General features: G+C 31.6%; 5 protein-coding genes across 5 annotated transcripts; 4 read left to right on the forward strand and 1 right to left on the reverse strand.

The window, feature by feature from the left end:
• Positions 1 to 122: 122 nt before the first annotated feature.
• On the forward strand, positions 123 to 945 carry PGO_041440 (merozoite surface protein 4; the record flags this gene model as incomplete). Its single annotated transcript, XM_028686332.1, has 2 exons — positions 123 to 435; positions 599 to 945. The coding sequence occupies 2 exons, from the start codon at positions 123 to 125 to the stop codon at positions 943 to 945; spliced, it is 660 nt and encodes a 219-aa protein (XP_028542133.1).
• A 1,248-nt stretch (positions 946 to 2,193) lies between these two features.
• On the forward strand, positions 2,194 to 3,534 carry PGO_041450 (merozoite surface protein 5; the record flags this gene model as incomplete). Its single annotated transcript, XM_028686333.1, has 2 exons — positions 2,194 to 2,929; positions 3,227 to 3,534. The coding sequence occupies 2 exons, from the start codon at positions 2,194 to 2,196 to the stop codon at positions 3,532 to 3,534; spliced, it is 1,044 nt and encodes a 347-aa protein (XP_028542134.1).
• An 841-nt stretch (positions 3,535 to 4,375) lies between these two features.
• Positions 4,376 to 5,782, reverse strand: PGO_041460 (adenylosuccinate lyase; the record flags this gene model as incomplete). Its single annotated transcript, XM_028686334.1, has 1 exon — positions 4,376 to 5,782. The coding sequence occupies one exon, from the start codon at positions 5,780 to 5,782 to the stop codon at positions 4,376 to 4,378; it is 1,407 nt and encodes a 468-aa protein (XP_028542135.1).
• A 1,693-nt stretch (positions 5,783 to 7,475) lies between these two features.
• Positions 7,476 to 7,982, forward strand: PGO_041470 (transcription factor; the record flags this gene model as incomplete). The annotated part of the gene is made up of 2 exons (XM_028686335.1): positions 7,476 to 7,674; positions 7,861 to 7,982. 2 exons carry the CDS (start codon positions 7,476 to 7,478, stop codon positions 7,980 to 7,982), a joined length of 321 nt encoding a protein of 106 aa, XP_028542136.1.
• Positions 7,983 to 12,760: 4,778 nt separating this feature from the next.
• PGO_041480 (hypothetical protein, conserved) lies at positions 12,761 to 16,273 on the forward strand (the record flags this gene model as incomplete). The annotated part of the gene is made up of 1 exon (XM_028686336.1): positions 12,761 to 16,273. One exon carries the CDS (start codon positions 12,761 to 12,763, stop codon positions 16,271 to 16,273), a length of 3,513 nt encoding a protein of 1,170 aa, XP_028542137.1.
• Between the last annotated feature and the right edge of the window lie 1,262 nt (positions 16,274 to 17,535).

The following is a 17,535-nucleotide window of genomic DNA, read 5'->3' on the forward strand; positions in this document are numbered from 1 at the left end:
TATAATGCTTACAATAGTTTAGGTCGTTGGTTGTCATTGTGGAATAATAATAATTTTTTTTTTTTTTTTTTTTTTTTTTTGGCCTAACCGTTTTTTCCACTCCGTACTGCTCATTTTTCAAAATGAAGGTTGCAAAGTTTTCATTAATTCTTAACTTGTTCTTTATCTTCAGCTTATATTTTGATAAATTATACTACACCTCGATATGTAACAGCTTAGCAGATGTTGGAACCATTTTAAGATATAAAAGAATTTTAAGTGATCCAAAAAGTAGTACTACAAATACGAATGAGAAGAATACTGAAGGTTTGAATTCTCCCACAAAAACAGATAACGCAAGTTCTTCTGGGAATAATATGAATGGAGGAAATAATCCATCGAACACTGCCACTACCCCCCCTTCAACAGTTGCAAAGGGGAAGGACACCCCTACAGGTAGGAAAAGCGGGAAAAAAAAAAAAAAAAAAAAAAAAGAAGAAATAAAACGGTTTAGATAAACAGACATCCTAACGAAATGCAATTCAAGTTCAATGCCCTATTAACTGTATTGTTAAGAAATCAAATCAAAATTTTAATCTTCCCTTATTCATTTTCTCAGTTAATACAATTAATGCAGAAACCAAGGCTAATTTGGGGGAAGGTAATAATGGAGGGACAGTAAATGATGATCATGTTGAACATTATGAAGATTATGAAAATGGAGATGATGATTTATACGATTTAAACGAATTGGATGAAAATGCAAATCTGTGCTTAGATAACAATGGCGGATGTGGAAATGATAAAATATGTGAGAATTTGGGGAAAGGGATTGTTAAATGTTTGTGTAAACCTGGTTATAAATTGGTTGGTATTGAATGTGTGAAATCATCAAAATCGTCCTCCTTAAATTCAGTTTTTTGTTGGTTTTTATTAGTAATAATCATTTTAGCTTCGATAAATTAGTTCCTTCCAACAGTGTACGTGTTTTTAGTGTGTATTTTTTCTCTCTCCGATTCATTCGTATAATTCATTTTCCAATCGTTTACAATTTATTTTACAACTTTCCGCTTTTAATGCACCGTTTTGGAAGTCTCTCAATTTGAACGCAATGGCTTAAGCCCATTCTCCATTTTGCAGAACTCCTCACCTCTTTTCAAGAATTTAGGAAAATAAAAAATTCTTCACCTTTTATCATATACATGTTTGTGTGTGTTTCTATGTTTTTGTCCTTGTTTTTGTGCATATTTTTTTTCATGTTTTTGTGCATATTTTTTTTCACATTTTTTGGCACATTTTTTTTCACATTTTTTGGCACATTTTTTTTCACATTTTTTGGCACATTTTTTTGCATATTTTTACCTATTTATTATTGATCTTTTTTTTTTTTAAATTTACTTCACAACGTTTCAAAGGCTAATAAGCTTTTTTAATAAAATTGGTGCACCACAAAATTGGCACTTATTGTAGTACCTTATTATGTTATAGGAGGGAAAAAAAAAAAATTTAGGAATGTTCGATTTTTTTTTCACAAGGTTTTGATTTTTTCCTTTTTTTTTTTTTTTTTTTTTCGTTGTAACAAGGAGAAATTAGATGCATATCTAAAAGTGTGCAAGTGACAACCACATCACATGAAATGAGCTAATTTTGATCTATCAGTTCTTTTCGCAAACAACATCCACAAGTGGAAGCTTCATGTATTGTTATTACCATTTTGGTTTCAATTTCTCTCTTTAGGATGCGTTCAGGGAAATTTCGTACGAAAAGAGATCCGTTTCAAGCACTTAAGAACATTAAAAAAAATAGAAAACTGAAGCTGTGATTTTTTTTTTTTTTTTTTTTTTTTTTTTTTTCTTCATATTTTTACTTTGTTAAAAAATCAACAAAAAAGAAAAAAGAGGGAAAACTAAAGAAAAAAAAAAAAAAAAAAATCGAAAAGGGAACAAAATTGCTACTGAGTTGCTATTGCACTACAAAACAAATTAGAACCAGAACAAACCCACCAAAACAAAGGGAGAACGTTAAATAAAAAGAGATCGAACTTCAGCGAGAAATTCATTTGCTTGTGTAAGATTTTTAATTTTAAAATTTTCGTTTATTATTATTATTATTTTTTTTTTTTAATTTTCCTTATTTTTTCTATTTTTTTTTTTTTTTTTCTTTAATTCTTGTATATATATATATATATTTATTTATATCGATTTTGGTGGAACAATGGCCATGTTACGTGTCCTATTAGCTATCCATTTGTTCCTCTTCTGCTGTTACGATTTTAAACGTCCCTCCTATGGTTCCTTTTTGGGCCTAAAAAATATTCACAGGGGGGCCACACACACCAGCAGATCATTAGTGGGGGATAGCAACGGTGGAAATGGTGGTGGTGGAAGTGGTAGTGAAAGTAGTGGAAGTGGTAGTGAAAGTAGTGGAAGTGATGATAAAACAGTTAGTGGCACACAGCAATCAGAGAATGTAGGAGAGGGTGGTTCAACCGCCAATCAGAGAACTGACTCTAATTCTGAGGAGAAGAAAAATAGTGAGAATGAAGAAGAAAAGCCAAAACCTAACGAAAATGGTGAGCAAAATGATAGTAATACCGATGCAGCAACTTCGACGGAAGGAGAATCGCAGATTTCAACCCCTGAAACTGGAAATCCGGGTAATAATGCGAGTGAAAAGCAAGATGAAGGGCAAGGAACAGGTGAAATAAAAACTGAAAATCTACCTGAAAGCGGAGGTAGTCAAGATGACAAAAATTTGGAATCTAAAAGTAATGAAGTAGAAATATCTAAGCATGATCCACCAGGTGCTGTAAAAACAGAAGACGGAAAAGGTTCGCAAGAAGGAGAAACAACACAAAATGAAGCGACATCAACAGAAAGTAAAAACACTGACGGAAGTGCCATAGAAAACACAGGAGAAAACGGTGCTGATGGAAATAAACTTCACTTAGGTGAGTAGCATTTTTTTCTCTTTCTTCAAAAGTAAAAAAAAAAATAATAAAATAAAATAATAAAATAATAACAATAATAATAATAGCAAAAATAATATCATGTTATTTATCGTATGGAAAGATTGATGAAGATTCCCTTCCAATACTTGAAAATGAGTAGATAGGAACGAGGGTCCTCGTTCATTAACTTTTTTCCTTATCCCCACCACCACCACCTTCTTTTGGTGCATGTATACTAACCGATCGTTACAATGAAATATTGTATATTCTCTTCTAATATATTCCTTCCTGTTTCAGATAATTTGGATGATGATATCCCACATTACAGTGCCTTAAGGAACAACCGTGTAGAGAAGGGAATAACAGATACAATGGTTCTAAGTGACATTATGGGAAATAAGGGACAAAAATCATGTTCAGTTAATAATGGTGGATGTTCTGAAGATCAAATATGCATAAGAATTGGCAACGTTGGAGTTAAGTGTGTTTGTAAAGAAGGGTTTTTATTTGCAGGTAGATGTATTTTGACTACATCGTCATCCGCATTTAGTTCATTTATTTCTCTCAGCCTTTCCATCCTTTTAACCATGCTCTTATTGGGCTAGTTAAAAAGGGGTAGGGTGGGGGATACGAAGTCATGCAGTTAGGTGGAGACTAGACCAAATGGAGGGAGGATCAAGTTAACGCTATTAATTCATAGGATTATTTCTTCCAAATGAATTCAAAAATGTATGTATTTCAAACAGACGCATTATATGATCATTTATTTTATTTCATTTTATCATCTCAATTTTGTATAACTGTCTAAAAATTAAGATAGAGATGAATGTGCTTTTTTTTTCTTTTTTTTTTTTTCTCTCCTTTTTTTCCTCTGTACATTTGCACGTCTGCACATGTGCAGTGAGGATTCGCGAAGTGGAACCATCAAACATGAATACAGCAGGTATTTCAGCTGCGAATTTTTGTGTCTTTTTTTTGTAAGCGGCTAGCTGTTCATGTGTTATTGCGTGGGTATAATCCTTTGCAAACTTTTTAAAATTTTCAAACGTGCCCATTTTTACACATATGAAGTATCAATGAAGTTAGAGGAAAATGTATGCATATATATGTTCCATTTAGGAATTGTGAGGGGGTGAATAAATTTTCATGATTTTCAAAGTCGTGAGGGTGGCATATGAATTTGGAGAAAAAGGACGTAACTATAATGGCCTTCCCCAATTCGTACATATATATATATATATGTATGTACCACTCTCCCATGGTTTTGTATTAATATGGAGAAAGCCACAACTGGGTGTAGTAATGTTAGAAAGGCATAAAACTTCTTTCTTTTTTACAAAAAATATATAGCAGCTATGTCTTCAGCTATACCTGAAGGAACGGTTTTACATTGTTCCTGAAATTGGATAAATTGAGAAAGAATCACAGGGTCGTCTCCCTTCTCACTCATTCTCTGTCCGAATCGAATTCCTTTGCAAGGTGCTGTACATTCTTGGCAAGATAGCTAGCATAGCCAGTATACTCATGAGGTGTCAAGTCTAATAACTGATTAATGGCAACTTGGGGTAATAAATTCCCCTTGGTTTTAATAAATTCTTGCATAATTTCTTTGTTAATAATTTTTCCTCGAGTGAAATTTTTCAATTCCTCATATGCATCTGCATAATTGTGTTTTTTCATTATAATTTGAATTGGTTCTGCTAATGTAGACCAATTATGGTTCAGTTCTTGATCCATATTTCTCTTATCGATATCTATTTTTTGCAATCCCTTTATGATTGATTTATATGCAATGAGAGTGTAAGAAAAGGAACTACCAATATTACGTAAAACAGTGGAATCTGATAGATCTCTCTGTAATCTACTTATTGGTAATTTTGAACTGAACAATTTAAAGAAAGAATTAGCTATATGTAAATTTCCTTCTGCATTTTCAAAATCAATTGGATTGACTTTGTGTGGCATTGTGCTACTACCAATTTCTTTTTTCTTTACTTTTAATTTCAATAAATTATTTGAAATGTAAAGCCACATATCCACACACATGTCAATGAGCGTACTATTCGTCCGTGCTAAACTATCACACAATTCACATATATAATCATGATCTTGTATTTGAGTACAATATAAACCATACTTTAAATCAAAATAATTTTCAATAAAATATTTTATACTACTTATCCAGTCTACATCTTTGTTTGCAATTTTGTGAGCATTAAAATTCCCTACAGCTCCATTAAATTTTGCACATATTTTCACTTGTTTTATAATACTCAAATGGCGATATATTCTGCAGTAAAAATTTGCTATTTCTTTTCCAAATGTGGTGGCAGATGCAGGCTGTCCATGGGTTCTGGATAATAATGGAATATCTGCATATTCCATGGCTAGCTCTTTTAACTTATCCAGTATTTCTACTATATATGGAAGTATTATATCATTTATGCACAATTTTATACATACACCATACGCTATATTGTTTATGTCTTCACTTGTACATAGGTAGTGTACATATTCGCTTATATCCATCAATTCTTTATTTTCACATTCTTTAATCTTTTCTTTTATGAAATATTCCACGGCCTTCACATCATGATTTGTTTCTTCCTCTATTATTTTAACCCGTTCTATGTCTTTATCCGTTATATTTTCACCAATTTGTTTCAGCTTCTCAACTGATTTATCACTTACCTTTTGGAAAAAAAATTCCTTTTCATTAAGAAACAGCAGCCATCGTACTTCTACAATAATTCGATATTTTATTAAAGCATATTCAGAAAAAAATGCAGAAATTTCGCTGCACGATTTTTTATATCTTCCATCGATGGGCGATATGTTTTTCAAATGATCCATCTGGCTTTGGCAAGAGTAAACAGAGGTGTCCGGCACGTCAGTTCATCAAACAGCTTCGATCACTAATGTGGTGATACATACATAAGAACGTGTTGATTTGGATTCCCTCACCGGTTCACTACTTCACCAATTCACCACTTATACCCTTCTTTGGATCTTCAAGGGAAGAATACTGTACATGTAATAACATATCTCAATGGGTACCCCACACTTTGGCCACAATTTGTCGAATACTTTATAGTTGAAAAAGATCAACAAATATGTCATTCAAATGGAGTGCTAACATGTCGGTGGGATGTAGAGATTGTCTGATGCTTTTCGTAAATGAGGAGAAATTGTACAAATGGGAAGAAAATATGAAAGAAAATATGGAAAAAAATAAGGAAAAAAATAAGGAAGAAAATATGGAAAAAAATAAGGAAGAAAATAAGGAAGAAAAACAAAAAAAAAGTGTCATTAAATTCCCTATAAAATAGGGGTAAGAAATAGTTAAAAAGACTTTATGTATTTATAATGAAAATGGACATAACAAAAAGTAGCCAGGGAAATGGAAAATAGAAACTCCCCTTAAAAATATATATATATATATGGGCACATGCTAATATAATGATAATAAACCATTCGGTTTGTAGAATGGGTACATAGCGGGAAGGCGTTTCGATTTGTGAAAAATAAGGTGCCCTATTTGTTGCAGCAAATGTTTTTTCAAGAAAAAAAAAAAAAAAATGTTCATACCGTACTTATGATAAAAAAAATTTAGAGGAAAAAGCTATTAAAATTCAGTCGTCAGCTAGAACTACAACATCCAAAATTTTTAGTAAAAAAAAAAAAAAAAAAAAAAAAAAATATTTTATTCTTAATGTCATTTCTGGAACTTGGAAAAGGAAGAAGAAGGAACATGTTCAATTTTACTCCCCGTGGTGGGATTTACCTAATGTGCCACGCTACCATTTTGACAGAATTTTGGTATTTAAATTTGGTTTATTTATAGTTAAAATTTTGAAAACTGCTGTTTGAAGTCATATTTTGAAGTCACATTTTAAAGCCACATTTTGAAGCCACATTTTGAAGTCACATTTTGATGGTACCTTTTTTTTTTATGAACATCTCCACCCCCCCGATTGACCATCCTGAAATCATTGAAAACGTGGGTGAGATATAGTGCACGTGCGGTCTTTTGTTTTTAAGGTGGCCGATTAAGGAATCTGAACTAGAAATGCGTACATGTGCTAATGCTTAACAGTTCTGTAAGTTTTAGATATATCCATGAATGAAAACAAAAACATTTGCCACCAATTCCACCACACAAACACTTACATAGCATGAAACACAGGATAAAAAGGGAATATGAAGGAAAAAAAGTATAAAGACGCATAGTGTAGCAGATATAAATGTTACACCCTACTAGTACCACATTTCCTATTCATTTTATAACAAAGTTCGCATGACAGATAGTAATAATCCAATGCAAAGTAGAATGAAAATTAACTTGTATAGTTAGCACAATAACCCTTATAATTATTATGACTCTCATTGTGATATATTCCACCACCAACACCCGCCTCTTCTCCTTTAAAGATTTGTCCTAATTTTTGACAAAGAGGAAATAAAAGAGGCAAATTTCATTTTCTTACATGAAGGTGTTTTTCCATTTCTCACTTCATCTATCACATCTCCCCTTCAAACGAGCGCAATGGCTTTTTTCTGCCCGAACTGTCACAACATCATTCTGGTACACATTGAAAATGGTGTGTACTTTTACTGCAAAACATGTAACTTCAAATATAAAATAAAAAATAAAATATACAACAAGTTGGAATGCAAAGAATATAACAAGACCATTCCTTTGGATGCCGTGGATATGAACAACAAGAACATGTCCAAAACGCAAGGTAAGGCACTTGATATCTTCTTTACTTGCAAATTAATAATGGTTGGTGTGTTGCTATGTTTCTTCTTTACCGGCGTGGAACATGTAAAATGTTTGATGTGAATGCAAAGTTAGAAGTGTATCTATGGGATGCACCTCCATGTATAGCACGTGTTTGATTCACACCATTTTTCTCTTCATCGTGTAGCCATTTGCCCAAAGTGCACAAATGACGAGGCGTACTTTTACAGTTTGCAAATCCGATCTGCTGATGAACCTAGCACCCTTTTTTACATTTGCATAAAATGCAACTACCACTGGAAGGAGTAAAACCTTTGTCCTATGAAGATTCAAAAGGAAGCCATCTTTCCAACTCATCTTTACTTGTCATGTCCCAATTTTCTCACCTTGTCTTTCCTCTTCATTTGGGTAACCTTTTAATTGCACACAAATTAGTCACTATATGTATATATATATATATATATATATATGTGCGTGTGTGTATATTTTTTATTTACCAAGAATGTATACACTTTTCACGCTATATAACTCCAATTTGGGACGTACCCAAAGGTGCATACCAAAAACAGTATGTTTTCAATGGAACTTACATTTTTTCGCATTTATATGAACGGCAATATATAAGTGAAACTTTTTTTTCCCTATCCATGACCCCCCCCAAAAATACAAAAGATCATATTTATATTCACCACATATATAATAACATGAATTTGGAGATAGCACTAAAATGAAAACCGCAAAAGGTGTTAAGTAAATTATACTTATCATTCCCTCATCAGGAGAGGAGGAGTATATATTTTATATAGGTTATTTGTACACTCTTTTCATTGAGATAATTTTTTTTCCAATTTTTTTTTTTTTTTTTTTTCACTCCTCGATCATATATCACACACGTCTCCTCTGTTCCTCTATATCGTGAATTTTTTTTAATTTAAACAAATCATTTTGTCAACAAAGCAGTTTAACGTTTGTAGTGCGTTCGAACACTGGACACATATATATACATATATATATATATATATGTATATATATATATGTGCGTGTGTGTCCGTGTAAGCACACTCACATGGCCACATACATAATTGAAAACTCGATGCTTTTGTTTCAAGTGAAATGTTTCAAACACCATGAAAAAATAAAATAAAAAGGGACACAATAATAAGTTCTCTCTCCTCTGAAGACATTAAAAAGGTTTATTAACTGTTCATAATTATTTTTATTTATTTTTTTTTTTCTTTTTAAATCCATTTTTTTATTTTGTGCCCCAGAGGATGGGGGAAATTTTGTATATCCTTTTTTTTGTCCCACATATAATTGGGAAAAAGGAGAAAAAAAACAAGGGGACAAAAAAAGGAAAAATGGAAAAATTAGCCTAATTCCTATTTTCATTTTTCTTTTATTATGCTTAAATTACATTTTCGATTATGTCACGTGTTGTTTGTACTCCTCCACCCCCCCCCCCCCCTATATCCCATCCCACTGTAATATCAAAGGTAAAAAATAATAACAACATCAAATGGGGTGAGGGTATAAAAAGGTGAAAAGTTACCTTTTTATGGTAATTTTTTTTTTAAAATAAAATTTTATTATGTTGGCATATAAATGCGAAAGGAAGTTTATTTTGGAGGAGAAAAAAAAAATAAAAAAGGAAGGATTTATAAAAAACTTTTTGTATCAAATCGTGATAAAAGTGAAAGAAAATTAAGGACGAAGAATGGGGGAGAAAAAATATATATTGAATTATTTATTTATTTTTTAAAACAATATTAATTAGTAGTTTTTTCCTCCAGTGGGGGCGCATACGGACACATAGAGTTAGTTTAATATGTATATATATATATTTATATATATGTAATGAGTTCATATATATATATGAAGACCAAATTAATACGTATTTTATATTTTATATATAATTTTTTTATACAAGAATACGTGGTTTATTCGATTAACAAATGTATCACTGTGCCTTTGCATATATAAATTCGTACAGACGTAACGTTTCTTAAAAAAAAAAAAAAAAAAAAAAAAAAAATACCAGAAGGAAAAATTTAAGGGGGGGGGGGGGGGGGGTAAATGTGGCGCGCATTGATATTGTCGTATAATTATTTTATGTACCACTAAATGTATCTATATATATGGAACACATCACAGAGGGCTTGTAGGATGGTAGGAATATATAAATATATTGCATTTTATTATAATAACATAATTAATATATAATTAATATTATTAATATTATTAATACTGTTAATATTGTTAACATTGTTACTGTTTTGGAAACCCATAGCAAAAAAAAAAAATAAAAATAAAATAAAAAAAATAAAAATTACATATATATATATATATATACAATATAAACATAATGTACATATAAACGTATATATAATATACATGTATGAATAATAAATATACCGCTTTTTTATGCTAAACTGCTTTAATTTTGTGCGAGATTTTATTTTCGCACATTTTATATTTCTTTATAATTTATAAAAACATGAAAATAATTCGTAAAAAGTAGGAAAAATTAAATAATCTCCTTTTTTTTTTTTTTTTTTTAAAATGAAGCCAATTAAAAAAAGGCCTTTTTTAAATAAATAATTATATATACATATATATGTAATAATATGAATACGTACATTATGCTTACATAATATAAACATACATACAACATATATGTATGTATATATATACATATACGGAAGTGCATACCATAAGCGTATATGTGCCTAAGCGCAGAAGCTACGCAGTTGCAGTAAATATATATTACTTTCAGCTACGTAGGGAGTTCAATCCCTCCCCCACCACAACCCCCCTTTCTCCTTGCATCCCTTACAATTGACGCTCCGTTCTGTGACATTTTTTGTTGTGGTATACTTATGTGCACCTTTGTTAAGGGGATGCGAGAACATTTTCGTTATTTTGTTAAACACGTACATATATTTATATGCATATATATATATATATATATGTACCTATTTGCACTTGGGCAGCGTGCATTTGTGCGTTTCAAACATGTGCAATCATGTACATAATCAGTAACCCATATGAGTGTGTACATGGATTTATGCTGTAAACCAAACGGGTAGAAATGTGTATACGTGAAAAAATAGATATATACAAAAATAAGAACATATATACTTACAATACTTACACTTACACACCCATACACTTACGTAATTACATATCTTCATGTTCGCATGCATCGAATGAGCATGTTTTTGTACATTACTGTTTCCATGTTTCGACTACAACTTTTTTGATAAAGAAAAAAAAAAAAAAAAAAAAAAAAAAAAAAGAAATCCTATAATTTCTTCCCGCCATCCACACCCCCGCCCCCCTGATCCGTATCACCTCACCAGATCAATCACAACGAGATTGTGCATCTTATTTATGAATTAAAGTTAGCTAAATATTTTTCCCCTCACCCCTTTTTCGTGACCGTACACATGTACATATGTATGTATATATATATATATACTTATATGTATATATTTGCTTAAAATTAATATGACCCATAAATACAACGCTTGAGGCGCAAATATTTTCTCCTCGAGCTCTTCCAAGCCCACTTTTTTTTCCTTTTCATTTTCTCCCTCCCTTTCTCCCATTAGCTGATTCCATCTCATTATTTGTTTTTTTACCACTAGCTTAAATCTCTTAGGTGTATGACATATACACGTATATATATAACAAATTCAAGTTTAAGAATAAATTTAAAAAAAAAAAAAATTTTACATTGTGTATGTGTTATACAGATTCGTTAGATATATATATAATATGTGCTATACTTATAGGCAATATTATGTGTGTACATATTCTCTAGGATATATGATAAATACACAATATATATTAATGTCAAAAATCATTCTTTTGTTTTACCGTTTTATACACATCCAATACTAAATTTTGTAAAATGTGGGGAAATAATATGCACCATCAAAAGAAGAATAAAAAAAAAAGAAAAAAAAAAGGGGTGTGCTAAATTGCACATTTTGAGAATTTTTGTTTTTGTGTGAAGTTAGAAATTGTTTCATTTTGTATTTGTGTATACAAGTTTGTCTTATAAATGAGGGGCTCTTATCGATTCTTACGATCATCATGAGAGTGCGCCACATAAGCACTCATACAAATTCTCACGTACGGCACATATACGTACATACACTACATCTACATATATCTACACATACACATACCCATATACACGTACTTACTTAACAAATTTGAACTTTTGTTTATGCACGCACAAAGTGCAAGAGAGGGATGAGAGGGGCCCAAAAAAACACCCGTCTGCACAACACCTAACCGAATCCCAACCCTTTTGAAATCCTACAAAGATAGGGGAACAATGAAGGTTGGAGGGAAAAGGGATATAAGAGAAGCTAGTAAATCAATAGAATAGGATCTCGATAAATGCCTGAGCATTATCAGAACTTATTGATGTGCAAATTGGATAATTAAAATTTTATTAATTTTGTAGTAATAGTGTATTGCTTTTTTTTTTTTTTTTTTTTTTTTTTACACATTTGTACTTCATTTTTGTCCTACATTTTTGTCCTACATTTTTGTTCTATATTTTTGTTCTATATTTTTATTCTACATTTTTGTCCTACATTTTTGTTCTATATTTTTATTCTACATTTTTGTCCTACATTTTTGTTCTATATTTTTATTTTACATTTTTGTCCTACATTTTTGTTCTATATTTTTATTCTACATTTTTATTCTACATTTTTATTCTACATTTTTGTTCCCATTTTTATTCCCCCCTTTTTTGCCTCATGTGTGTTTCCCCCCTTAGCATTGTGCAACATATAATTAATGCCACATTAAAATGCTACTTTGAAAAAACATTTATGAATTAGCTTAGAGAAAAAGAGGATACACATATATTTATGTGTTGTTACTACTTATGTGCTCACTTATGTGTTTATATCTCCTTCTATGATGAGTTGCATTTCATGTCAAGTGAGAATTAAAAAAAAAAAGAAAAAAAAAAAAAAAAGAAAAAAAAAAAAAAGAGTAGAAAGTGTGCACAGGGCTAATAGACACGCAGGTAGCACATTAATGGTGTTTAAAAATATAATAAAATGACAGAAGGTCATAAAGGAAATGTAGAAATAAATTTATACAAAGAAGATGTAAATGTGCACTATAAGAAAAATTGTGACAATAATGAATTTAATAAATATCTGATAAATATAGGAGATATTACAAGAAAAAATAACTTAATTGAAAAAAAAAAAAATTATAAATCCAAGTATGATATAATAACAACAGATTCGATATCGACTACAACGGAAGAATTTTCTTATCCGTATCGCCTGGAGGGAAAAACTGACAGCAAAGATACCAGTAGAATATTGGATGAAGTGGAATATGAGGGACTTTATCGAAACCTCACGTCGGATGAAGGGAAGTTGATGATAGTTGGGAGGAGCGAAAATCAGAAGAGTGGATGTAATGGTTGCAGCAGCGAGGGAACCCTCGATGGTAGGAATACGAAAAGGAGCAATTTAGGAAATGGTGTAGTGAAGAAGGGTGCACTGAGCGGTGAACGAAACGGTGTATTAAACGGTGCATTAAATGGTGCATTAAGTGGCGCACTAAAGGGTGAACTAAACGGTGCATTAAATGGTGCATTAAGTGGCGCACTAAAGGGTGAACTAAACGGTACATTAAATGGTGCATTAAGTGGCGCACTAAAGGGTGAACTAAACTGTACATTAAATGGTGCATTAAGTGGCGCACTAAAGGGTGAACTAAACGATACCCAAAATGATTCCCTAAACCGTGCAGGAAACAACCAGTGTAGCCCCTTTCGAGGTACGGAAAGTGTTCCTACGAGAACAAAGAAAGCGGAACGTCTCAGGAACCCTGATGATAAATATATGAATCCCTTCTCACATAACAAAATGATAAAAGGAAATGAATCAATTTTAATGAAGAAAAATGAAATGAGTAAAGGGAATGAAGACCAATGTGACAACTACGCTCCAATGAAGAGTAGTACTACAAAAAATAATAGTGGTTACCCGAAAATTGTGAGGCTCAAGGAATATGTAAATAATTTTTATAACAAAGATATAGAAAATAACAATCATTTGATGAAGAAAAATAGTACACATTTAATGGAATTCCAACGGGAAAATGGAAATTCTATTCGTTCACATGTATATCGTCCATATCTACCAAATCAGAAGAGTCATGTAAACAGTAAGAATCTCATGCATGCACTCAATGGGATCAATATAACCAATGTAGGAGGAATTTCGAAAAATCACCATACGGGTGGAAATTACTCAAGGATTAACGTTAGTGCAAATCAGAGCTTATTGAACTACATGAACAGATGTGGAAATAAAAATAATATAAATCTCGTGTATATAAAAAACCAAGGGAGATTTAAGTATCCTGGAAATATGGAGTATGGGAGTAGTAACATCCTCACTAATGGAGGTATAACAGCTAGCGAAACTGCAATCATTCATGGAAGCACTGCTAGTAGTGTGGAAAAAATTAGCAATGTAGTTATAGCGAATGGTGGAGTGGCAGTCAAAGGTGGAATAATACCCACCGTATGTGGGTCTGCAATCTTTAAAGGAAATGGTAACAACATGAAAATAATGAAAGGTATGGATATCGAAAAATTAGGAGGTAACCTTAACAATGTAAGTATAAATAGTGTAAGGAACATGGAAAGTTTGAGGAGTATCAGCTGTTTGAGGAATATGGGAAACATGAGAAATGTCAGCAATTTAAGAGGCCTGAAAGATGTCGCGCAGAGTCTTAATCTAAACGGTGCAGAAAATTTTCGAAATGTCAAAAATTCGAACAATTTGATCAGTCAGAACAGTTTGGTCAGTCAGAACAGTTCGATCCATCAGAACGGCCTTAACAACCTTAACAGCCTGACCTTTCCGAACAACAGCATCTATCATTCAGGTCTGCAAATTAACACAAACAGCGAAGTGAAAAAATTGAGGGGAAGCACAACTGCGATGAGCGAACATCATGAAATAATTCCAAGTTTAGGCAACCTTAAGAACCCAACAACATTACTAGATGGCAATACAAATTATATCCCCAAAGATGAGGGAAAAAGAAAACAAATGAATTTAAATTCAACTGATTTAAAAATTCCAATTTTTGTACATAGTACGCATACGAAAAACAGTACGGATAATACAAGTATAAGATTGAACTCAAGTGCCCTGTTGCATAGAAATTACTTAAGTTGTGGTAACCATGCTTTTATTGATTCTCACAAAGAAAGTGCAAATAGAATAAATAGAAATGGTAATATGATGATGGCTATCTCTCCAGATAGAGATTTTAGTCGATCAACACAAGGAGGAAGCAATAACCACACAGTTGTGCCGAATTTGGAGTCTACTCGTTTCGATATGAAAATTGAAAACAATGGTGGGAACATAAATGGAAATATGATTCCATATCTTAGTGGGAGTTACACGAGCATATGTACAAGCAGGGGAAACAGCAGAAGCAACAGAAGCAGCAGAAACAACAGAAATAACAGAAACAGCAGAAACAGCAGAAACAGCAGAAGCAGGGAATTTCCATCCTTTACATGCAAAGGAGGAATGATAAATAATATAAAGGATAGCAATAAAAGCATCAATAGCAGAATGGGAAGAGGTGGAATGCCAATCCTGAAAGAGTTATCAAGGGGTGAAAGAGGTGGAATTGGGCCATATAATAAAAAGATAAATGAAGAACATTGCAAAATGTTAAAAAATATTGTCCAAAGAAGAAATTTAATTAATTATAAATATATGAATAGTTGGATGTCAAATCTTGAAAACAGAAATAAAAGGGATATGAGAACATCCTGTTGTTCATCCTTTAGGAGGAATAGTAGGCATAAACCATTTGAAATGTTGGGTAAAGAAAAAAAGGTACTTTTTGAAAGAATAAAAGAAACAAACAAAATTATGAACAGCAATAAAAAAAAAGTGATATCAACAAATTATGAAATTAAAACATTTTTACTCAACACAATTAAAGCAATTGGAATAGTGCTAACAAAGTGGAAATTAAAAGATTTTGGTATGTATTTCTGGTTTCATATCAAATGTATAGAAAAAGAAACAGATCTTAAGTTTTATATTAAAATTTTCAATTCCTTGTTTGAAATAATTACAGGGAAAGGTATTTATTACCAATCCAATGATATAAATAATTTAGTGAATGTATTTAAAGAATTTATTATATACGATTGTAAGAATATTTTCAAAAAAAGTTTAAAAATTCTAAATAAATATGCGAAAAAGAATTCCCCAGATTTTTCTATTTTTCACAATGATGAAAATGTATTAAATATTAACAAGTCTTTACTGTTAGGTTGCGAAGAAGTTTATTCCAATCCTAATAGTAATAATGATGAAACTAGTCTGGGGAAGAAACGAGATAGCGATGAAAAAAGTAGCAACAATTTTTTCGGGGTTTTATTTAATTCTTTGAAACAAAATCATGATTCCTTTGAAAAAATTGGGCTAGATAAATTATACCTCTCCAATATTTTTGCCAACTTTAATGAATTGAATTATAGCGAAATTTTCCATTTGTTTTTGAGAAAATGAATACAGAATAGGAAAAGGGAGGGGAGGGGAGGGTGGGAGAACTCTCTACCCCCCTCCCCCCACACTCATCTTATGGATCTCCTCCCATATGATCCATGATAATGATATAATATAACTTAATATTATATATATATATATATACCCTATTACGAAAAAGACTATATGATGCACAGTTTCCAGATGATATACTATTTACCACCATGATATGTTATGTATGCACATGTTCCTTCCGGCGTTTTATTTTTTCCTTAATCCCCTTGATGGATTGTACAAGTCTTTGTGACATAAAGTGTCCAAAACTTCTAAGAGGAAGACAGACGCTGGGTGGGAAAACGGATTAGGAATGCGTGCCATACATGTCTTATGCAAAATGAGGATGTGAAAAGAAGAAGAGAAAGAAGAGTAATAAAATAATAATAATAATAATAAGAAGAAGAAGAAGAAGAAGAAGAAGAAAAGATGAAGAAACTTTTAATGACCATTCTTTGGTCAATATGCGCAACTTTGTTAGTGCATATGACTTATGCCTGTTTTTTTTTTTTTTTTTTATTTACCCAAACATTTACCTTTTTGAATTTTTTACTTATTAAAAAGAAACAAATAAAAGGACATATGAAAATGTCCAAGATTGTTGTTCATTTTTTTTTTTTTTGAGTATGCCGTTCATTACAGTTTATTATTATTTATACATTGTGTACTTGCCTTTTTTTGTTTTTAAAAAGTTCCATTTTTAATGTGCCTTCATGAGGTGAAAACGTGTGTATCACATGTATGTGTATGGATATGTATGCTCGTACCTGCACATGTGTTTATGGGAATCTACATGAACCCGCAGCTCATGTATGTATATGGTATATATGGGAATTATATGTGCACGTCTGCACTTGATCCCTTAATTACCCATTATCCATCCACGTGAACACACACCCATTGTTTACGTACATACTAGGGGATAATCCTTTCTGTCCTTACGCCTTTTATATGACTTTTCCAAACCCTGCTTCTCCCATTTTTAATCTATGAATAAATATAAAAATTCAGCATTGTTCTATAATTTTTTTTTTTTTTTTTTTTTTTTTTTTGTCCTAGCTATCTGAATATCACAAAAGGGTTTTATCATGGATCAATTCGGCAAACAGAAGAGATTTTGTTTGTTGCAACTTTTTCTTTTCAGACATTAACATTTTTATGAAATCTGTAAGTGGCTATTTTGTAACGAATGCTATAGTGCAGTTGGAGAGGACTGGTATAGCTACCTAGCT

The sequence above is a fragment of the Plasmodium gonderi genome (genome assembly GCF_002157705.1).
Source record: "Plasmodium gonderi DNA, contig: Chr04, whole genome shotgun sequence".
Taxonomy (NCBI): domain Eukaryota; phylum Apicomplexa; class Aconoidasida; order Haemosporida; family Plasmodiidae; genus Plasmodium; species Plasmodium gonderi.